The sequence below is a fragment of the Ursus americanus genome, chromosome 16 (genome assembly GCF_024610735.1).
Source record: "Ursus americanus isolate L20-20 chromosome 16, mUrsAme1.1.p, whole genome shotgun sequence".
Lineage (NCBI taxonomy): Eukaryota > Metazoa > Chordata > Mammalia > Carnivora > Ursidae > Ursus > Ursus americanus.
In genome coordinates, this window is record NC_142142.1 from 44,525,367 (window position 1) to 44,549,319 (window position 23,953).

Sequence of the window (23,953 nt, forward strand, 5' to 3'; positions counted from 1 at the left end):
GCCTTGTTCCGGATCCGGCGAGGCGGGCAACCTCTCCCTTGGCGCCCTAAGCAGGGCCAACACATTCAGTCGCATAGAATAGTCATGTTATTAGCCGGCTAGCGAAGTGACGGGGTGAGCCGGTCGTGCGGGATGGGGGCTGTTATCTGTGTCATCATGTGGACTGTATTCCGCGACAAGCACATTCTTGGATAAGGAACGGCAAAGGGGGCAGACAGGATTACAGAGGACTTTTTGATTCCCTTGAAGGATGTGAGGTGTGGAGAGAAAGATGAACGGCGAGCCTCGGACTGGCCTCTCCAGCTTGGGGACAAGCAGCACTGGGCTGTGATTGGACATGAAAAGAGAGCAGCTGCTCGGGTAGCAGGGGCCGGGACTTCATTCCCGGAGCTAGGATCACAATCCAGGGGGAAGGCTGTCAGACTCCCACCTCTCCCTCCCGAGTGGCAGCCTTCTCTCACTTGGGCTTACAGAGCACTAAGTTTAACTCAGGCAGGGCTAAGCAAAAAAAAAAAAAAAAAAAAATCCTGATTACAACAAGATGAAAATAAGCAGATTTGTAAAGAGAAATTTATTGCTAACAATAATGCAGCTGAAGCTTTTCCCCGGGAACACTGTCACCACGGGAGCCTCCATGACAAAATGTGTTGGTATCTCCTTCACTCCTGAACCGCTGCCTTCTTCCACACTCGGAATTTTACTTTAAGTTAGATGACGTGGTGTGCGACCCCCTCCTGCTCAATCTGAAGACGGGGTCGGGCTGCACTGTGACAGAGACTTCAGGTGCTCCAGGTGAGTGTCCACCAGGGGTTCGTGTGTCAGGAATGGGGGTTGGTAAGAAGACACGAAGGGTGTGGGCTGAAGCTCTGGCAGGTCCAAGGATCCTGAAGAAGAAAATTCCTTCAGTTCCACTGCTGCCTGGGAATCTCAGGGGACTGATCAGACACATGGATGTCCTTTCAATTCCCTACACCCTTACACCTGTCGGCTGGATCTTGCCCTTGTTTGGTAAGACAGGACAGAAACTTAACTTTTACACTGACGAAAACTGTGGCCAAAATAGATTAAGTGATTGATTTGCCTAGGGTTATACAGTATATTAGAGAGAGAGTGAGAAATTTTAAATCTATTACTTCCCGTCCAGAGCTCTTCCTATATGATCCAAGGCCAGATCCCTGATCGTTCCACCCATCCGGGGCAGGGGAATCCACCGAACATAGGTGGGACCAAGGCCGTGATCTGGTCCCCTTCACTTCATTTGAAATTTTAGTCCTGCACAGTAGACTCTCCCCTGGAGCTCGGCTTGCGTCTTACTTAGGTTAGAAAAAGAGAAAGGCCAATTTCTCCGTGGGCCCTGCCTTACCCTGACAGCTGGCCGGTCCATGATGCAGCCAGCACTGCTGGGGAGCCCGGCAGGCCAGCCGGTCCTGGCACCCAGGACTCTCCGTGGTCGGGGCAGTGAAGTTTCCACCACTTACTGCCCAGCTATTTGCAGTACTCAACTCTGAATGAAGAGTAGAGGGCGGCCTAAAAGCAGTCCACTTTCAAGCCAGAAAGGTAAAATTAAGATACCTGGCAGAACGGGGTCACCATGATCTTCACCAAAGGCCTGTCTCTGGAAGGCTTCGAAGCTTATCGCTGCATCATTCTCTTGCAGTCCTTGGGGCGGCTGCCCGTCTCCGGGTTTCCACACATCAAATTTCACCCACTGGTAACTGCAGGATCAAAGGGCATTGTGGTAAGGGGTGTCTGTTAGCCATAATAACCCATTCTTACTTTCGGAGAGATCAGGTACTTTCTCCTGTACGTTGCTTCCATACGTATCTAAAAATCAATTAACGAAGAAACTAAGAGAAGACTGGTGTCTTTAGGGACACGTTATTCTGCAGGACCTCCCAACCCTTTTGCCATCACGGTACTCACAGAAAACGGTAACTTGAGTACTGTGGGTACTGGCTGCTGCTCACTTGAGGCGAAGAGAACTAACACTGAGGTACACAGGCTGAGGAGCAAGCACGCTCCGCACACAGAAGCGGCTCAGCAAGTGTGAGTGCGAGCAAAGCAGCAGGTGCTGGCTTATGTCCCTGAGCCACTCATCGCAGTGCTTCTCTCAAGGGGATGGATTTGACCACACTTACTTGAGGCATTTTCGAGCTCCTGGACAACTCTGGATCAGGTTGTGAATAGTTGGATGAGAAAACCCAAAAAAGTCAGCTCCGGATGGAAGCAGGTTGGGCATTAGTTTCCCCCTAAATAGGAGAGGGAGGATTTGTAGTTTACAAGTGGAGAGGGAGATGAGAATGGGTTTAAGAATGGACTGTGGATAGGAAGGCAGAGAACACACTTTCTTGACTTGGGTACTCTGGAGAAATCCAAAGGATCTCTGGTAAGAAATATAAAGGATGCAGGATAGCTTTCTATAAATATGGGATCTCCAGACATTAAACACAAGGAAAGTCTCACTATACCACAAGTGATCTCTTTAGACTGTTTTCAAGCTTCAACTTACATAGCAGCACTTATGGCCTTGAGCAGTTCTGCGTGACAGGCATCAGCAGAGGTGGTGACGATGGCGTTCTGGGGGTCATCTTCAGGAACAATTTCAAACTGAGAAAGATCAAAGGGCAAGGAGATCAGCCTTGAAGGAGGAAGTAGCAGAAAGTCATACTACTCCTATAATGACTTCTTCACTCTAGATCTTGAAGCGGAATGTACATGATACTAGAAGGTGGGCACAATTTCCTAGAGTGCTTAAAAATTCAAACGAGTGCAAGGAAACACAGAAAGTCCTTTGACTGTTTCAGTTCTATATACCTTGCTTGACTGCTCTCCAGTGGTCGACACTTCATTTGTTACATACCTTTCCCATCCACTTACATCTACTAAGTACAAATACAAATGGTATTTTAAAATATTTTTCAAAGATTTATTTATTTTAGAGACAGAGAAAGAGCACCAGTTGTGGGAGGGGCAGAGGGAAGGAGGGAGGGAGGGAAAGAGAGAGAGAGAGAGAGAGAGAGAGAAGTAGACTCCCTGATGAGGGGGAGCCTGACATGGGGCTTGATCTCATGACCCTGAGATCATGACCTGAGCCGAAATCAAGAGTCAGATGCTCAACCGACTGAGCCACCCAGGTGCCCCAGATGGTATTTTAGAAATATATGAGATAAAATAAGATCATGTAGTCTTAGCTTTACTTTGTAATGTCTAGAAGGAACACAGGCCATTTTTACTGCAAGCCTCATTTATTTTTTGAATTGCAAAATATCTTGACTATTAAAAAAACCCCTTAAATTAAAATTATACTAATACTGAGGAATTTTTGCCAAAAAGTATTTTTGTAACAAACACTATCTAGCCAACTTAATTCCTTGACCAGTTTTCTGTAAGTTCAATGAATTTTTGCGAAGAAAATATTTCTGTAACAAGTTCTATTTCACCAATTCAATTCCTTGACCAGTGTTCTATAAAGTTCAGTTAAACAGTATCCATTTTTCCAAAGACATACAGTTGGCTAACAGACACATGAAAAGATGCTCAACATCACTCATCATCAGGGAAATGCAATCAACATTACAATGAGGTACCACATCACACTGGTCAGAACGGCTAAAATTAACAACACAGGAAGTAACAGGTGTTGGCGAGGATATGGAGATAGGGGAACCTTCGTGCACTGTTGGTGGGAACGCAAGTTGGTGCAGCCACTGTGGAAAACGGTATGGAGGTTCCTCAAAACGTTAAAAATAGAGCTACCCTGTGACCCAGCAACTGCACTACTAGGTATTTATCCAAAGGATACAAATATAGTGATTTGAAGGGAAACATGCACCCCAGTGTTTACAGCAGCATTATCAACAATAGTCAAATTATGGAAAGAGCCTAAATGTCCATCGACTGATGAATGGATAAAGAAGAGGTGGCGGGCGCACACATGCGCGCACACACACGCACACACACATACACACACTGGAAGGTTACTCAGCCATCAAAAAGAATGAAATCTTGCCATTTGCAATGACATGGATGGAGGTAGAATGTATAATACTAAGCGAAATAAGTCAGTCAGAAAGACAAATACCATATGATTTCACTCATATGTGGAATTTAAGAAACAAAACAGATAAACATAGGGGAAAAAAAAGGAGAGAGAGGCAAACCATTTAAAATAGACTCTTAACTAGAAAGAACAAACTGAGGTTTACTGGAGGGGAGGTGGGCGGGGTGGGGGGGAGGTTAGTGGGTGATGGGGATTAAGGAGGGCACTTGCGATGAGCACCGGGTGCTGTATGTAAGTGATAAACCATTAAATTCTACTCCTGAAGCGAATATTACACTGTATGTTAACTAACTAGAATTTAAATAAAAACCTAACCAAACCTAACCCAAACCAAACAGTACCCAGCTTTTTAATGTTTATTTTAATCAAATTATTCCAAACAGGATTAATTTATTTTCTGTATATTTTCAAGCAATCATGTGCATTATTAGTCATTTGTTAGAATCCAAAATCTACTTCACTGAGTATGGTTTCTGCAGCTGTTAAGTTTTCTTCTGCACTTTGAACTTCAATTTTACTGTGTCAAATTTTAGAGCTCTTTCAATTTTGTCAATAATTATCTTGCGAGTTTTAGTCAGTGGTTTTGTTACTTCAACCAATGACATACATTGCAAATTGAAGATACTGATTGTTTATATTTATTTCTTAGCCATGCAAGAAAAAACCGCAAGCAATTATCTTCAGATATTCCAGGATGGCTCTCTTATTTGGTACTAGTCATGTCAATTCCAATCTTTTATACTGTATGCACGCTATTCTGTTTTGCACAAAGAGCAAATAAAAGGCCAAAATCTCCTATTTTGGTTTTGGAGGGTGTTCCCTGTTTGTATGTATAATTCTACTTCATTCTTGTAACTGCTACATAATATCACACAAGGTGGATAAACCTTGAGTTTTAACCATTCTCCTACTGGTGTGTATTTCAGCTATTTCTAATTTCTTGCCATTGCATACAATGCCACAATGTATATTGTTATATGTAACTCTTTTATTCACATTTCCACATTTTTCTAGTAAATACTTGAATACCTAACAGTATTCTGGGTCAAAGGACACACATATTAAACTCGTTGATATTGCCAAGTTGCCTTCCGAAACACTGAAAATTTTCACTCATACTAATGCATACTTGTTTTCCTATACCCTGGCCAATACTAAATATTATCAATCTTTCTGCTGTTTGCCTATGAGCAAAGTAAGACCTTTTTATATGCATTTCCCTAATTGCTAATGAGGTCCATTCTTACCATCTGCACTGTTTCTATAAAATACTTATTGTATCTAATTCTTTTTTATATTTGACCCCAGGAGCACTTTATCTGGATACTAATCCACTGTTATATATTTTCTTCCTGTTTTTTGCTTGAGTTTTAACTTGGATTATTGGGTCTTTTGTCATTCATTAAATTTTTAACGGTCAAATCTGTTACTATTTTCCTTTGTGGCCCTATATTTCATGCCTTGCTAAAGAAAAGCTTTCACCTCAAAGATTATAAAAATACTCTTCTATATTTTCTGTTAACTTATAGGGTAAAACATCCTATAAAGCTAAAGTAATTAGAAGTCTTATTAGCATTTATAAACAGAGATGAAAAAGAATCATCTGGAAGCACACTCAAGTATTATATGCATTATATGTACACTAGAGATATCACTCCATGTCAGTTGGAAAAAAAAAAAAGACTTGAAACTCATGATGTATCTGAAAATAATGTCCAGAGGGGTTAATGAGTTTAAAAAAAAAAAAAAAAAAGGAAGCTGAAAACCCCACAAACTCTTCTTTTCAAAAATATTTCAGCAGTTTGTCTTTAAGGAAATTAAGAATCAGCTTGTCAATATCCATTACAATCCTATTAAATTTTGATTACATTCGCACTGAATTTATAAATTTGTTATAAATATGGTATATTCGCAAACAATGAATCATGGAACACTACATCAAAAACTAATGATGTACTGTATGGTGACTAACATATCATAATAAAAAAAAAAGAAAAAAAATATGGTATATTGCTACACTATGAGTCTTTCTGTTAGAGTACTTTCTAAACAGAACTCCTGCAATGGCCATGTCATCTGAACACGCACATGTACCTAACAGTGTTCTAACCAGGACACGAGCGGTGCACCATTATCCACATGCATCAGGCAGGCTCTCAGCTTCTGCTCAAAGGTTCTTCCACCTCCTTCTACCCAACTTTCCAGTGATCTATAACATCATCAGACAGTGAAGCCTGGAACTCTGAAAATGGTCTATTTTTTCCCAGTGATCAGAGGTGATGGCTGGGGAAAAGGAACTGCCTTGAATCACAGCAGTGGGAAGGATGAACAAAGGTATTTCCTAAGACTAAGGTTCAAGTCTCCCAGGTCCTTAGGAGCGTGTGCAATCAGAAACCAATATGCAGCTTCTTTGCTACCTCCATTTTGCTCCTTCCTGAAATGGCAGACTATCAGAGTCATCGTTCTGGTATATATGCCTGCACGTCGCAAATAAGCAGGCTTGCTCAGCCTCACAGTCACCATAGCAACAGTACAAGCAGCAGGGTTCAAAGGAAAGGGCGTCAATATGAGAGCCAGACTGACAGATTCAAATCCCGGTTCAAGCTCTTATTGACAAAGGTCTGACTTGGGGCCAATTGCTTTTCTGCATCTTGGAGTTACCCAAATGGTTATTACACAGGACGTACTCTAAGTGTCAAAACAGGTATACCCCTTAAGTGGCTGTCACAGAGAAGGGTCTCAGAAAAAAGAAAGAAAGAAAAAAAACAGTGGTTCTTCACAGAGTGGATACCTGAGGCTGCACGCCACCATCCTTGATCTGGCAGGTATACAAACACTTCTGGTCTGGGCACTTCACGCTGGCATACATTCGAGTACTGCAGTAGCCCACGGGGTAGATGGCGCTCTCATCATGGAAGCCAGGTCGGTCGGTGATGATCTATAAGAAAGATTCCCCCAAACTGTGACTGAGGTCGCTGGAGAATTCAGGAGTCCAGTGTACTGTGGTAGCCTTTAAGACCACTTTGGGGCTGCAGAGAGTGACTCGAATCACAGAGAGAAAGTGTGTATGCTGGGCAGCAGACAAAACTGACCTGGTTTCCTAGGGACTGGTGGTTTTCTGGGGTTGGTCTGGATCAGCAAGGGGCTGCGGCTAATGGGAACAGGGAGGGAAGGCTCAACCCCATTCCCATATTTCTGATTCTCCTCTCTATGTATCGCTGGTCTCACTCACCTCCCCCAGGCTATATACTGTTAGACCCCCCAGTCCGATGGGGAACACAGGCCGTCCTGAGGGATCCAGGGCAATGGGCTGAACCAGCTTGCGAGCACCTCCCTCCATTTTCTTTTTCTTGGATGTTTTCTTCAGAACTGAAACGCAAATCTGGGGTCACCCACTTTAGGCCCCTCCCAATGCTGAGGGGAAGGGGAATATTTACATGTGAATGCTAAGAGCAATAAGCCAATCCTGGTTCTATAAACTCACTGAACGGGCACATGGGACTTTCCCCCAAAGCCCAGAGTATCTTTCTAACCCACCCACCTGGCAGTGGCTAATTTTGTTATTTGTGCGGAGGACCCAAAAGGCTTGCACTTTTTAAGGCCTCTTAATTCATCTATCAGATTAGAAATTTCCCAAGCCATCCGCGTGCTCAAAAGGTCACCTAGCCCATTTCCCTGCCTCTAGGAAAGACTGAACGGAAGGCAACCCAGAGAGCTGGGGCTGTGGGAGAAGGGGGAGGCCTGACCTTGCTCCCTTTACATGTAACCAGGTCTGTCTAGAATTCCTCCACCCAAACGGGCTCCAATACACTTGCTTTCTGAGGGCTATTAGGGCTGCCTAAGGAGGGTTTAAGTACATGTGTGGTCATGTGTGTCTACCAGTTAGTTCCAGGTCTTTGCCATTAGTTGTTGGGCCTCTGGGGCAAGTGATATCCTTCCTCTCCCCAAGGTACCTTCCAGTTTGTTGTTCTCTTTGCCTTTTTCTTTTTTCTCCTTCTTGGATTTCTTCCCAAATGGCTCCTCAGCCCCAGTGCTGGGCCCAGAAATGGACCCAGCTCCCTGTATAGTTCCCACAGAGCTGGCCGCACCATAAGGCAGGGGCAAACTGGAGCTGTGGGAAGGAGCTGCAGCGTGTACGTCCCCTTCGGTTAGAGCCTGAAGCTGGAGGAGCTTCTTTAGCAAATACCTGAGGTTGGGAAGGAAAGGGAGCAGAGGTGTGAACTTCTGTTTCATCTCAATTCCGTATTTTACTCAAGTACTAGAAAAGCCAGAATTATATACAAATTATTATTACACTCATAAAAATAATGTTCTTCTTGGGCCCAGGGAGTAATGAAGCTCCAGAGGACAATACGTGAAGGAGCCCAAGATAAGGACTGTAGCTTCTCTCTCTTGCATCAACAGGGTTCCTCTCCCTTGATGTTGAAAGGTGTTATGCTGCCAAAGGGCACATACCATGACCTGCTTATGTATATATTTTATATATACCCACTGTGCTTTGCACAAAGTAGTACATATTGAGTATTTGTGGAAGGAGAGGCAGTTTCTTTCATCCCTTCTCTTTTGTGATTGGGGAGTTACAAGAAGACAGCTCATTAGATATGCCAAGAGGGCTGTGTTAGAAAGACGAATAGAGGAGCTGTCTCAACCCCAGGGTCCAACACAACTTGGGTAAATGGGAGCCAGTACTAGAGGTTGTGAGTTATTCTGTACTTGATCAGTAGCCAATGGATTGTAAAAGGCACAAAAATTCCACAAGAGAAAAATTCCCAGAACAGTCACACCATATCAATCACTGAAAATGTGATTCTGAACACAAAATGAAGGCAGCTCACCGTCTTTCTTCTTTTGCTTTAAGAAATTTTTCCTCCAGACGAGCAATTTCATCACAAATAGCAGCATTTTCCTTTAAGAAAAATTTTTGGATATAATCACATAAAAAGAATAAAAGATCAAAGTATTACATTGGGAAGAGGAGCTGTATTTTCCTTCTTTTTTGAGAGAGAGCTCACACGCAGGAACGAGATGGGGGGAAAGGGCTGAGGGAGAGGGAAAGAGAGAGAATCCTAAGCAGGCTCCATGCCCAGCGAGGAGCTCAACACGGGGCTCGATCTCACGACCCTGAGATCATGACTTGAGCTGAAATCAAGAGTCAGGTGCTTAGCAGACTGAGCCACCCAGGCAACCCAAGAGGAGCTATATTTCAAACCAAAGAAGTCTGTGTTGCTGGGTGAGAAGGATGAGACACTCTATCTTGCAGACAACGGTTAAAAAGACCTACAGGTACATGTAGAATCAAGTTCCACTATGGGCAGGGTAATTACATAACTTATAAAACTGGCATATTTGAGTGAAAAGGGGGTGCTATTAACTATTATACCAGTGCAGCATGGTAGACTAGGGTCTCCTAGGCAAACCAAGATATGTATGATCACCCTAATTAGGGTAGCTTTTGGCAGAGAAAAGGGCATATTGCTTAAATCCATATATGCTTAAATTTAATCCTTACGAATAGGAGAAATGTCTGTTCCCAAGTGCCTTGACTCTTGGGGAGCTTATAAAACCAACTTAACCCAAAGCATCTCATGCAATATGAATCTTAAAGAGAAAAACTGGACGAATAAAATCAACTCAAGTATGCAAAATTCTTAAACTTCATAATCTACTTATGTGTACTCAAGTATCATCTTTCTGACTCAATCTGTTTCCCAAGCACCAGCTGTAAAGGAATGCTCTCATCTGGATGTTCTAGAAGTGAGACTTCAAACTCTGAATATTCAGACTTTAGGTACCTCTGACGTGTAGGGGATAAAAGAAAGGGAATGGCCAATGAAGTATCAAGTTCTTAATTCTACTATCTTCATTTCTCTCCAGACCACACAGCAAGTACTAAATAAATGCTTTTGGAAAAATGTGCTAATTTTCAAATCTTCCCTTATGTTTCCAAAAAAGTTGAGAGATGTTCAAGCTTTTGGTAGAAGGAAGAGGTAAGGTGGTGATTCAGCCGCGGAAGCACATTTGAGGACTCTATTTCCTACTGCCCAGCACTGAGGCAGGCTCCAGCAAGCCAGAATACTGCAACACAAGTTGTGGCTGGCATGCCAGTTCACTTATTCAATAAAAACAGAGCCTCTACAATAAAAGAACAGCAGAAATACTTGAGAGACTCAAGGGATTGGAAGGGGGGTAAATTACTGAAAGCTTCACGTGTCTGTGGAGGGAAGAGGTCGGTTATGCTGAGGTGCTGGGGAACAGGCTGTGTAGCTGAAGTAGTAAAGAAACTAGGCCCAGGGTGTCTGAAGTTGGAATCAGGGCTTTAACACAGTGCCCTTGAGCAAATCATCTCTTTGGGTTTCAGTGTTGCCATTTTTAACAACAATGCCTCACTCTAGGGTTCTCTTGAGACTCAAACGCCTTTCCAAGAGTTTTGCAGTAAGAACGACAGTGGCTGAAACTGATGGGCACCTCTTCTAGGTGCCAAGCACGTCACTGTCCTCACTAAATCTTCACAACTCCGAAAGGCAGTTGGCTCTCACGGGTCGGGAAAGGGAAGAGTACAGAAACTACCCAATTTGTCCAAGGACACAAGGCTAACGAGAAGTAACGTGTACTGCAAAAGCGAACACTGCTGTTCCTGCCACTCTGGGAGGGGAACGGTGCGGGGTAAGATGTCGCGAATTAGGAGTGTAGAGGCGGAGAAGCGCCGAGCGACGGCCAGACTCACAAACACCGTGGCTTTGGCCGCTTTGCGCAGCCGCAGGTACTTGAGCCGGTACTTCTCGTTCTGGCTCTTCTTCGGGAGCTTTTTCATCCTGGCCTTGCTGGACTGCAGCGGGGCCCGCGGCGAAGAGGCCGGGCCACCCAGCAGGCTCATGGTCCGGCCCCGCTACGGGGCCTCCAGCGCGCGGCCGGCATCGGCTCCTAGGCCGAGGAGCGCCAGCTTCGTCTCGTCTGGGCTGCCGGGATCCGGCCTCTTAGGACTCTATCCTTCCAGAACGTTCCCAAGGCGGACGGCAGGGCCACAAGCCCGGCAACCGACCTCGGCCCCGGGCCTCTCCGCACTTCCGCGTCTGTCTCGGAAGTAAGCCCTGCCCGGAAGTTACGTAACGGCGCCGGCCGCGTGTAACTTCCGGGGCCGTGAGTCTGAGGTGGTCGCGGCTGTGCAGGTCGGCGGCCGGGAGCGGGGAGGGGCGGGGGCTAAAGGTGGCGCGAGTCAGCTCTCCGTCACTCCGCGCAGTGTGCTTAGCTGAAGTCTGTGGAGCTCACGCCTAACACCTCCCCCCCCCTCAAGTCTTCCCGGCGCGCATCTCACACGCGCTCCCCCAGCCCACTGCGTTTCAGTGCCAGTTTTCCACACTTCTTCCCGCATCGTGGGACGCACTTGGCCGCAAGTGCTGGGACTGCGGCTTTCTTGGATACAGCTCGCAGAGAGGTTTCTTGAGAGCTTATTAGACCGTGATTTTACTAGGATCCGGGAAGACACTAGTGAATAGAAAAAAAGGCCTCTGCCGCCCCAGGTTAGAATCTAATAGGGAAGACAAGATCTAACACGCGGTTTTAATAACATGCCAGCACTAAGTAGGCACTCAGTAAACGTTTCCCTGACGAAACCAAAAGTATGTTTCTGGACTTAGACCTGTATTTATTTAGCGCTAACTTTGTAACCAAAGTCTATCTAAAATCATCAAACAAAGAGGGTAGACAATTGTTTAGGAAGCAGTACTGGTAAAGGCTCGAGTCTGGAAGATGCGACGCTTGTATCCCTGCTTATTTCAGCAATGCCACTAACTAGCTGAGTGAGCCTCTGCGTCATAGGTTTTTCCGTTTAAAACTGGATATCCTATTTAGAATGGGGGCTAATGAGGCTTTTAAGTTGTCAGGTACTCTTACTGATGTAAAATATAATTACAGTTAAAGATTCAAAATGTAGACTTCTTGAGTTGTATATGGAAATTAAGGAAACTACGTACATAGTGAAAACAAGTTACTGGGGAAAAATGTACCGCTAATGGATAGAACTAACTTACCCAGTTCAAAAAGAGAGGTTTAGAATTGATGACCCAAGTATGTCATTTCTGATAACTGTAAAAAATAGTGACAGGGTCTAACAAAATGGTTTTAACCCAGAGAAGTCCTGGGAAAGTCCTTTTATGCCCCTCCATGTTGAAAGCTGCCCTTGTTGGACTTGGCTGGGTTTTAACAGAGCAACTCCTCAGGAAGCCAGTGTACTTTCACAAACATATGCAAGGTAGCCATAACAGAATCATTTTTGGAAACTGCCAAGAATATCTTCAGCCTACAAAATATCCACAGTCATACCTTTGCTAGTACAGATTGGTTCTTGGAACCTGAGAAAAGATAATCGAGTGATAAGAAGAGATTGTCTTTTTTTTTTTTTTCAAATCTGTTTGCCAACTGCATGATTTATTTGCTGCCCAGGCTGTATTTTGTCCTTGCAGGCTTTGTGATCTGACTTTATTTTCACTGATCCTCTCCATATACTGGTATCATACCTAGTGGGAGGGAAAGTGTGATCATTGCTTTAGTTTTCAAGCTGCTCTGGCTAACGGATTTCAGTGGAATTTGCATTCAAATACTATTTTTCATCATTAGAAACATCTCCTTACAACATGTAAAACACTGTTTGCAAGTTTTAGATATTTAGAAAATATAGTACAAAGAAGATTTTTAAAAATCCATAATGTTGCCACATAGGGTGAGCCGCTTTTAACATGTGTGTTTAATACTTTCATGCATTTTTATGTATGTTAGATAATACAATGTTTCCTTTTTTTTTTCACTTACCATTATTATAGTCATTTCGTGGTGTTATTATGACTGCTTTATAACCATAATTTCAAACAGATGCTTAATATTCTAGTTATGGCATAATAATTTTACGTGATTGCTTCCATGTTGTTTGGCTTTTTGGTCATCAGTTGCTGTAAAGTGCATCTTTGTGCACAAAGTGTTTTTTGTACAAAATTATTTAGGGGCTGGGTCTGTGTGCTTCAAACAATGTAACATTGTCAAGCATCATTCAGTCACTTATTTATTCAGGAGAACATTTATTTAGTGCCCACTATGACACAGATTTTAGGAAACTTATTTAAGAGGAAAAGACTGGGCAGTATTAATACAGTGTAATAACTTTTATCTCAGAGGTAGGTATTGAATGATATGGCAGCACATCTTTAGGGAACTGGGGAGGAGATAGGAAGCCATCCTGAAGAAAATATGGCTGGGCAGACTCTGAAGGAGAGCTAGTGGCCGGCCAGTGAAGAACAGAGGAGGGCATCTTGGGCAGTGGAGACAGCACATTCAAAGGCTCAGCATCGTGAGAAGCATGGGAGCAATGTAATTCTTCTGCTTACCTATATGAGGAAGGGTCTACATGGCCTATACAAAAATTCTCTGAAGAAATACGCAGCTCTAAAAAGAAATACCCAATGAGAGACAGCGTGGTATTGTGGGCTGAGCAGGGCCTCTGAAGTCAGACCAAGGTTCCCTTAAGTCCAGACATAGAAATGGAAATTAGAAGCTAAGATGGGATAATGAGTCAGAGAAGAGAGAGAAGGGGCTCAACAGCACTTTACTGTCATTCCCATTTAGTTCTAAGTGGTTGCTATTCAGTGATTGGCTTTAAGTGGACGAGGTATAGCATCCCCTGGAGGATTAGAAGGACACCTGGGCCCATCAGGAGCAGTGAAGGAGTCCACAGCCCATAATCCCAGCCCTTGGTGAAGTGAGTCCCTGGTTTAGATGATGAAAACCACCATAGCTCCCCCCACAGCGGACACATGGCCCTGACCTTGTTCTATGCTGTCCTAACCCCCAAGAGCAGATAATAAATTCCTGCATCATTATCTTCTGACCCACTCTGTGGGTCACACAGGGTCTGGGCAAGGTCATTGACTTCCACAAAGCAAGCTGGCAAGTTCCTAGGATTTCAGGCCACACCACAGGGTTTCCAGGGATTTCACATTTTTATTCACTTGGCAGATTGCCCCACATGCTCTTTGGGTTGAGCTGAGTGTGTACCTAGAAGGGCCGTGGAGTAAATATACAGAGAAGAACATGCCTCCATAAATAGCCTTTAGAATTTTCTTTCCTTGCAGAATGTCTAGAATTCTGGTTAATTTTTTCCCCCCTATCCTCATAGAATGCTCTAGACCTAATTTTTTAGTTCTTTGACTCTTCAGCTCTAACTTTCAGATTTGTTTTCATGCGTTGATTTTATCTTCTCACCTTTAGGAAAACATAAAACAGGACAGATGATTCAGCTGAATCCACACTTAGCATTTCTAAAGTGGGTATTTTTGTACATTAGTGTGTGAGGCTTGTGAAGAAGGAGAGAGATTTTTACTTTTCCATAAAATTTCTTGCTCCATGGTTTCTTAACTATGGGTTTTCATCACCTATTCGGTGGGTGAGATGTTTAGGTTTTGAGGGTTCTAAGCCAGCCAATAATGTCATGAAATCGACCACTGTGTCAATGTTGTGCTTCTGGGTGGTCGTGTCCTTCAAAACACATAAGACACTCAACCAGCTAAAAGAGATGAGCTCAGAGATGTTGGCTCGGAGGAAAAGAAGGATCACATTGAGGTCATTGATGGGGCATCCCAGCATCTTTCTGCTGAGGAGATCAAAAGCTGGGAGCATCTCATAGATGGATAGGAGTCGTTTGTCCCATCGACATAGTCGTGTGAGGTTGTATATTATCACTGGAACCAACAGGGTGTATATTGTTATACTGGAGAGACTAACAATTTGCAAAACTGACAGAGAGGTCAGCCTGCACGTGATCAGATGGGGCATGTGGGTCTCATCACTAAGCAGCCCTGTCTTGACGGAACAACTGAATTCCTCTTGAAAGAAGACATCCAGGTGGAAGTGGCCAAGGTACAGGTAGATGGCTGAAATGAAGAGGAGCAAGAGGGAGTTCCTCAGGAGGTAGGTAGCCACTAGGGAATGTGAGCGCTGCTTACATGCCAGGTACCGCTCCAGCAAGGGGAATTCGAAGTATCGTTCTTTCCGAGCCCTGGGCAGGGGAAGAAAGGAGGCAGGGTTAGGACAGACCATTTAGAACCATATATATTGAGAGAGCCCTGCGGGGAAGTAATGGAAACTGTGTGTCCGACATGGCATTCTTGGCTCACATGAAAATCCGTCTTCCCTGAGCATAACCACTCCTCTCCCCAAAGAGGTGTGTGAGTGTATCTTCATTCTCCAATGAATGAGTGCAATGTGGTCAACCCAGTGAATGATCAGTGAATAACCAATGATCACACTGGATTTCTGCCCAGCAAAGCAGACTAAACCTTCAAGCTAAAACGCGGTCCTCAAGGAAGCAATGGGCTTATTAAATTAGCACTGGACTGGGAGTCTAGATAACCACATCCATCCATTTTATAAAAATAAAGATGCCAATAGGTATTGGTTGAGAGCTGTGGTGTTCAGGCACCTGTAAGCCAGTCTCTGCTCTGAAGGAGCTTACGGTCTGGCTTGTGGGGAAGGGGCAGATAAGATCTGCAAATAGGAAATAAAAATTATGCTTGATTTGTGGCTAAAATGATGGACACAAACCACGAAGTTGTTCAAGTTAGGGGAGAGGTAGGCATGAGCCAGAGTGTTCAGAAACCTTTACAGAGAATACTGTCTTGGATTTGGCTTCAAGAGGAGGATCGAGTTCAGAAAGATAGACGGGAGAGGAACTTTTTTCGGAGGATCGAGTATGTGCACAAACAGGAGACAGAATATAGTTTCACGTCTCAGCTCAATGCTCCTCCTCTTGCTGGGGCCTCCCTTGGCTGCCCGATTTATTTATTTGTCTATCATAGGTTTTATTGAACCTATTTTTTAAAAGATTTTATTTATTTATTTGACACAGAGAAAGACAGCCAGTGAGAGAGGGAACACAAGCAGGGGGAGTGGGAGAGGAAGAAGCAGGCTCTCAGCAGAGGAGCCTGATGTGGGACTCGATTCCAGGACTCTGGGATCATGCCCTGGGCTGAAGGCAGAGGCTTAACGACTGAGCCACCCAGGCGTCCCTGAACCTATTTTTTTTATAATAATATTTTTTTATTATATTATGTTAGTCACCATACAGTACATCCCCAGTTTTGATGTAAAGTCCCATGATTCATTACAAGGCTGCCCAATTTAAAACTGCACCACTCCACCACCCTCCAGCTCCTGACACCCTCACCCAGCTTTACATTGTTCCCTTGGTACCACTTATCTTCTGCCATATAATGTGCATATGTGTTGTGTTTATTTGTTGTCTGTTTCCCCTCAGTAGAGTGTGAGCCCCATACGGGTAGGTGTAGCTTTGTCTCCTCCTCACCCCTGCCCCCAACACACGCAGCACACACTGATGGGACCGAAGCTCCAGAACAGCACCTGGGATGCAGTGAAGGATGCATGAATGCTTCAGTGAATGAATGGTTATTCAGGAGAAGAGGAGGAGACCGCCTGGGTGGAGTGGGAGGTTTCTGTCACTTGGTGGTCAGAGGTGTGAAGAAGTAGTTGGTGACGGTGTGTAGAAGGCCTTGGAAAAATACTTGGGAGAATTTGGGTCTTTTTCTGGAGGTGTGGGGGGAGGTTCCGAGTGGGGGAATGGTATGTGAAAGTAGTACATCAGAGAGATTAGTCCCTTTGTGACTTGGGGTGTTCATCTGTAAACTAAGGAAGAGTCCTGTCTCTCCTCCCCGTGGAGAAATGATAGAAAGTGAGTGAGACGGTGTGTTAAACACTTCGGATTCTTGAGAAGGATGGTATAGAGGACAGTTTAAAGATGACCCTGCAAGGATATCGTGTTAACGTGCAGCTGAGTCCTTCAGAAAGGGGCGGGAAAGGCTACTCACTTCTCCAGCTCATCCCAGAAAACGTGGGGGTCCGAGCTCTTCTGCCGGATCTTCAACATGTGCTGCACGAGGCGGATGGCGCGATTGTAGGATTTGTCCAGTTCGCTGATGATGAACAGCAGGTCTGAGCTGAGGGCTGGCGCAGCCGCATACTGCCACAGCAGAACGGGCAGGTACATGACCACAGCCAGGGCCAGCAGGGAGTAGGGGAGGGCCTGCGGGGCGACAGTGAGCTGAAGAGGGAGGCCCAGGGTGCAGGGGCCTTGTAGAGAGAGAGCTCTGAGTGAGGGGCTCTCATTCCCTGCTTCCTGCCTCAGAATGGGGAGGCAGTGTGGGGAATGAGCCACCAAAGGCCCAGGACTTAAGGCTGTCCACTGACTTGGCTGAATATAGCGAAGCCCAGAGGAGAAGGGATGGTGGAGCTTTCTGCTCCCCGGCTCCACTCCTCAGATCTTGGGTCTGTGTAGGGGCGTAGGACCCCAGGGAGGACAGAAGGGAGGGAATAAGGTAGAAAGAAGGGGAGAGGGGGACAGAGAGAGAACACGAGAACACACCCCCTGTTCCCCACGAATGTTAGCCTGGGTCGCTAACCAGAGATCATGGCCAGCAGTGGTCACGGCGTCACATCCTGGGAAACAGTGACCTTCATCCTTAATCTTCGTTCTCCATCATCCTCTCTTTCTTTGACTGCTCCAAGTTTTTATCACCAAGCATCCAGAGTCTGTTAGCTTTCAAAGCCCAGCCAGGGGCCCCAACATTGCTGAGAGGAAGAGGTCAAATCCCATATCCTCCATGCTGCCTTCCCCGACTCCTCTCCTGTGCGGTGGTCTTTTCACCTCTGCAGTCATGGTCATGCCAAATGACACCATCAGGGACTGTCTTGGAATTCTTTGGGGGCTACTTCTGTTATGCATGTACACAAGCTGACACTTAGGTACGTGTGAGTCTCGTGTCCTCAACTACACAATTTGCTGCACAATTTGCAATACCTGATGTCAGCCACTATTTTGGCCACAGTAAAAACTGTTTTCGTTATAGGCTTTTGAAGCTACATTTGTGCTAGGTGCTTCACATGCATATTTCATTTGACCATCAGGAGGGTGCTGCCAGGCAGACATTATTAAGATCTCTTTCTTATAGACAAGGAGACTGAAGCACGAGAAGGTTAAGTGACCTAGACAGGTTACACATCTCGTGGGTGGGGGAGCAGGATCGGGAATTAGGCAGTCTGATTTTGAAGCTTATTCCCTTAAGGACTACTTGACTATAGCTTCTCCTGAAGCAGGGATGCTTTTTATTTTAGAGGAGAGTTTGAAGAAAAAGAGGGAGGATGCATATTTGGTTGCAGCTAGGTAGAGAAGAAAAAGGTGTGTTGTGTGTTTTTGAACTAAACACTAGAGACAGGTTAGGAAAACTACACCAGTCCACTAGAGAAAATCAGAACCTTTTCATTCCTGTTCAAGAAATGGCATTTCTTGAAAATAAACTTCACCCCAGGAGATTCTGTGTCAGTGGATTTGAAGTGGAGCCAGAGAGTCTGGGTTAAAGAGCGCTCAGGCCATCCTGTCAGACCGTTTGACTCTTTCCTGACATTTGAACCCCATCCACAAAATCTTGACCTTGTTGCCATCTGGATCCCGCTTAAACACTTCCAGTGACAGAGACCCCCATGAACTCTTTCCATTAAGTCTCTGGTTTTGTCTGGGTTCCAGACCCATGTGGCCTTTGGAGGCCTTGTAAACTGTCATAACCAGAAAATGTCATGAGTGACCTCTGACTCAACATGGTGAAGTGGACACACACATGACTTCTGCTCCCTCATGAAGCCCCACGAGAATGATAATAAAGGGATAAAAAAGACCTAATTCTATCAGGACAAGGGAAACAGGAGACAAGAGCCATAAGAGGTTGCAAACTGGAAAGCAGTAGCATGCTAGGACACAGCAGCCTGTGGGATGGGGAGGTGAAGCAGGCCAAGCAAGCTGTCTTTGCACTACAGAGCCAGAAAGACTCAGGAATTGCAGATATGAGGCACCTCTTAAAATGGGGGAACAGCTGGGGCTGCCAACAGGAATATTGAAAAAACAGACCCACAGATCCTCCCCATAACATGACGCACTTATCAAGCGACTGTCTTTTCCATCCCCTGGCAGAGGCTTGTGCTTCACTCTTTGGGGACATTAAACCAAAGTGCCTCTGCGCTTGGCTTCATTGAGGGCAGGGGAGCAGCGCAGAGAGCCATGTTGGTTGAGTGAATACTGAGTGCTGAGACCCACAGCTGAGTTCTAGATGATTGGCAGCTGAGCTTAATACCCACCCCCCCCCACCCCATTCCCTCGGCACAGATTAAGGATCCATTGATTCTTCTTGGGAACCGGCCCAAGAGAAAGGATTACACACACCGATATTTGAGGTTTTCCCAATGAAATGGCCCAAAGGCTTCATTATAATCAGAGGGCTGGTCAGCCAGCCTTACCCACAGGCATGAAGCTTCCAATCAGATAAAAGCGGGCGACCAAAGATCACCGGACATTTGAAGAAACACGAGAGTCAATGACGAACACAAAAAAGCAGGAGGCCGGGAGGTGAAGAGGACAGAGAGAAGACCTCGAGGTGGCTCTGGCCGGCCCCACCCCCGCCCCTGCCCCGAAGCGGCCGGATGGAGCCCCCCCACTCTACCTTGTGAGGCCACAGGGACTTCATCTTGTGCTGGCCAAGCTCATCGGGTTCGTGGTGAACAAGCGAGTCCCAGCAGGAACTGTCCACGTAGGCGGCCTGCCGGATGCTGAAGTTACTGGGAGAGAAGCAGCGGATGGGAGGCCCTGGAACAGGAACAGAGCTTGGAGGCAGCCTGGAGTTGGAGCAGAGGAATGGGGACCCAGGATCCACCAGCGGAGAGCTTTCCGGGGGTTGCCTCCAGGGCTCTGCCAATTTCTGTATCTGGCAGGCACTTTCTCCGTCCCAGGCCCCGGCTTCTGGGGGCCCGCACTGCCGAGTCGCCACAGGTCTGTTTGGCTCAGGGCTGCCAATGTGACGGGCCTTTGATGTGGGTTCTTTCCTCTCAGAGCTCCCCCTGGACTCCGAGAAGCCAGGCAGCGGGGGCGCCCCACACTCCTGGGTTTGGTGGTGAAACCTTCCTGAGAGGACTGACATCTCTGAGGTTCTAAACTTTAGAGGGTTAATTGCTGGGCTTCGGAGCCCACATCAAGAGAAAGGGTGAGCAGGTTGTGCTGAAAGGAAAGTGGGCTTGGGGGGGGGGAAGTTTTGTTTTCCCGTCATTCTCTAGAGAGAGGCAGAAATGGGAACCAATGGTTCTCTCCATCTTGTGGGTGAATGAAGAGGCAGTTGATGTACCTCCTTGGGAAACACAGTAAGCTACTCGCACAGCCGGAAAAGAAAGCCAGAAATCCCACTTCTCAAGAAGTCTACCTCTTCTTTAACAGAGGAAATTTGCTGAGTTAATCTAGCACCTAGAACAGACATGTGTGTTTGTTCATGGTTGCGTGTGTGGCCATGGTCTGTGGAGAAGAAGGAATGGATTTATTTAGCACCTATGATTTGTCAGGCTCATAACATATGTCCTCAAATCGGAAGCCTTGGAGGGGCAGAGTAGGAGAAGGCTGAGACGGTAAGAGACTTGTCTAAAGCATGGCTGACTAGGACCGTTAGTGGTCCTATGTCCTAAAAACATTATGGAGCCCCAATCTCTCTCATCCATATGAAAATCAAAATAAAAGTTTAACTATTACAATGATATAAAATATATGAAATACTGAGATTAAAACTAAATATTTTTTATTCCAAATGTTGGGAAATGATTTTCAGAATTTTCGGTGCCTCTGTTCTGCTGGTGCCCTTAACCCCTGCATCGCCTGCCTTTTGGGTAATGCCCAGGCCCAAGTCACAGAAGCTGGACAGTGTGGGAGCTGTCTCACTTCAGAGCCCATGCAAAGGTGAAACAAAGCGGGGGGTCTCTCGTACACTGGGTCTTGGAGGCCACTTACCGGAGGAGAACTCCTGGGCAAATGCCAGCGACATCAGCAACAAGGGGAAGCCCACAGTTATGAACTTGACCATGCGGTCCAAGGGAAGTTCCAGGCGCAGTCCTTTGAGGTGGGGGCCCCTGCGATCAGGCAACAGGGCATCTGACAGCATGTATTCCGCAGCTGCGTGTGCGAGCGACATATTTCCGGGGACCTTCGGGGTGCAGAGTTGGCAGGAAGGGTCCCAGGACAGTGGTGTGGGGAGATGGCAGCTTCAGGCAGCTGGCTTTGAGCAGACAGTGCCTGCAGCCGCAGCCTCGCGGAGATCTGTGCTAGGAGCAGGCACTGGTTCTCTAAATAACCGTCCAGGCCCTGAGCCAGGCATCTGGTAATTAAAGGGAGGCATAGCTTAGTGGGTCCTCACTGGAGGAGGGTCGGGTGTCAGTTGGGGCCGGTGCCAGGCTGCTCTCTCTGGATTGTCCCCGAGCAGATGGAGTCCCGTGGCTTTATGCTGCCCTCTCATTAATAAAGTATTTTTGGTGGGGTGGTGGAGAGAAAGAGGGTTGTGGAGCCAGGGCCCCCCATGTAATTGGTGTGGAATTTGGGTGGAGGTTGCTTAAATCTGTTGAAGGCCCTCATTTTGTGGTTAGGGTGGGAGTGGAGCCCCCAAGACCCAGCTAGGATTGTTGCTCCTACATAGTATTCTTTGTCTCGGTGATGATTTTTGCTTCGGCCCCAGGCTCTTTCCCAGAAACGACTCTATATTTGCTGTTAAATTTCCTTCCCTGCCTCTGGTCTTCTCCCACAATGTTTCAGCCACATACGTACAATTTCCATCTATTTACAATTTTTTTTAAAGCCTCCATCAGTTCTCTAGAAACCTGGGGGATGGGGGAAGGGCAGTAGTGAATAGTGGAAAGAACATGACCTTTAAAATTTGGAAGGAAAAGTCTCCCACTGGAGACCTAGTAGTACTCATTTTATTTATTTTTTTGATTACGTGACTTCAGGCAAGTCACTTTTGGTTCAGTACTCTCATCTATCAAATGGTATTATGTTGTAATCTTACAAGATTGTGAGGATTGTTCAAGAGTATTGTACATGAAGGTGCTTTGTAAACTGTAAAGTGTAGGGCTAATGTCAACTCTATTTCAGTTTGGTGGAGTTGGGTGGTTGGAAAAGCAAACACTGGGGCATAGGGCACTCTTGTCTCTAGCACTGTCTCCAGACTTGGCAAGAGAGGCCCTGACCTTGCCTTCACACTGGGCCCCTTTAGCTGTATCCTTCTTACAAGGCAAAGAGTCCCTGGGGCTCAGGGGGCATGTCCCTTCAGAGCACACGCACCTGCTGTAGGCCACTTTTCTAGCACCTGGGACTCTGTAATTCCCTGTCAAGGTGGCCCCAGCCTGCTTCCAGGGCCGGTGCAGGCCTTCTCCTCATCCCAAGGGTAGATCATGCTGCTGGTGTAGACTTCTGGGCCTGAGAAATGGCTTTTGTAGGGATTTGGATTGAAATTAAAAGTCGTGGGCGGCCCACACATGCAACTGTGAGGCTTCTTGCAATGTGGGACTTAGGGGGTTTGGGGAGAAAGGATCTGGGAAGTCTGGGGATTCTAAATTCAAACCTGGCATTCCTGATGATTATAACAGAGGGTGTGTATGTGTCTCTGTGTGTCAAGGTAGACAGAACATATTTTATTTAACAGTTTGTTAGCTTGACTTATAACTTTAAAATGTTTAGATATAATGGTGTATGGGCCTCTATTTGAACTCTTTTTCCTGGGATCACAAATGTTCAGGCTGGGCCTGCCTCTCTCTCCATCCCCAGGCTAGAGGCCAGCTCTGATTCAGAGCTGCCTGGTATGCTAAGTGTAATGATCCCGGTTGGGAACAGGGTCTGTTCTATTCCCCATTTTTATCTTTTCCAGTCCCCATTAGTCTTGCTACATTCCCATTTCTGTATCTTTTCATTGTGTGTGTTTTTGCCAAATGCTCATTATTGGTTTGTATGTATGTGTTTTCTTTTACCTAAATCAGTTTACGTTTTATTGAAGGATATACAGACATTAATATGCACATATCATAAGCACACAGTTTAATAAACTTTCTTCTGATCCAGAAATAGAACCTTGCTAACACCCCAGAAGCCACCATTGTGCTCCTTCCTAAATATCATTTCCCAAAAGGTAATCATTATGCTAACTTCTAATAACATACATTAGTGTTGTCTTCTTTTATACTTTCTAGAAACAGCATCATATGGATATACTCTTTTGTTTCTGGCTTCTTTTGCTCTACATTACATTCTTGGCTTTTTTGGTGGTTTCAGTTTGTTAAAATTTGGTTAAAGATTTTGCATTTATATTTACAAAAAAGAACAAGCTTGATCTAATATTCCTTTCTTGGAAGGACTCTGGCATGTTATGCTGGTCTCATGAAAAGAATTAGAAAATATTTCTTTTTTATTTGTTCTCTGGAAAAGTTTGTACAAGATCGGTGTCAATTCTCCTCACTAAATATTTGCAAGAATTCATAGGTGAAGCCATTTAGGCATGGGGTTTTCTTTGTGGGGATGTTTTAGTTAATGGATCCAGTTTCCGTAATACATATTTGACTATTCAGATTTTCTGGTCTCTTCTATTAGCTTAAATGCACTAGTTTTCTATTGCTGCATAAAAACTATACTAAAACTGAGGGCTTAAAACAAGCATATATTCATTATACCTCCTGAGTTGCTTGTTGACGAACACACATTTGGCTTACACTCCTTGTGCCACAGAAAAATGTACATTTCCCCTTCTGGTCCTTCAAGAGAATTCAGTTGGGATATATACCGAGGACCTAGAAGTTTTAGGTCATAGGGCAGCATAAAGTTACCTTATCTTAAGTAGGATCATATTGTTCTCTGGAATGGCCACAGTGCATAAAGTTCATCTCAAAGAGTCTGTAGAAATTTAAGAGCAGCTTGGCTGGGTTGTTCTGACTCAAGGTCTCTCATGAAGTTATAGTCAAGATGTTCACTGGGGTTGCAGACAACCAAAGACT

General features: G+C 45.3%; 2 protein-coding genes across 2 annotated transcripts; both read right to left on the bottom strand.

Annotated features, from left to right (window-relative positions):
* Positions 1-542: 542 nt before the first annotated feature.
* Positions 543-11,155, bottom strand: TBRG1 (transforming growth factor beta regulator 1). Its single transcript, XM_045798034.2, has 9 exons — positions 10,785-11,155; positions 8,896-8,966; positions 8,014-8,246; positions 7,293-7,429; positions 6,852-6,998; positions 2,510-2,607; positions 2,139-2,249; positions 1,573-1,715; positions 543-884 (listed from the first exon to the last, which is right to left on the bottom strand). Exons 1-9 carry the CDS (start codon positions 10,932-10,934, stop codon positions 739-741), a joined length of 1,236 nt encoding a protein of 411 aa, XP_045653990.1. The 5' UTR covers positions 10,935-11,155; the 3' UTR covers positions 543-738.
* A 2,977-nt stretch (positions 11,156-14,132) lies between these two features.
* PANX3 (pannexin 3) lies at positions 14,133-21,194 on the bottom strand. The gene is made up of 4 exons (XM_045797587.2): positions 20,931-21,194; positions 19,606-19,748; positions 16,927-17,141; positions 14,133-15,101 (listed from the first exon to the last, which is right to left on the bottom strand). Exons 1-4 carry the CDS (start codon positions 21,109-21,111, stop codon positions 14,462-14,464), a joined length of 1,179 nt encoding a protein of 392 aa, XP_045653543.1. The 5' UTR covers positions 21,112-21,194; the 3' UTR covers positions 14,133-14,461.
* Between the last annotated feature and the right edge of the window lie 2,759 nt (positions 21,195-23,953).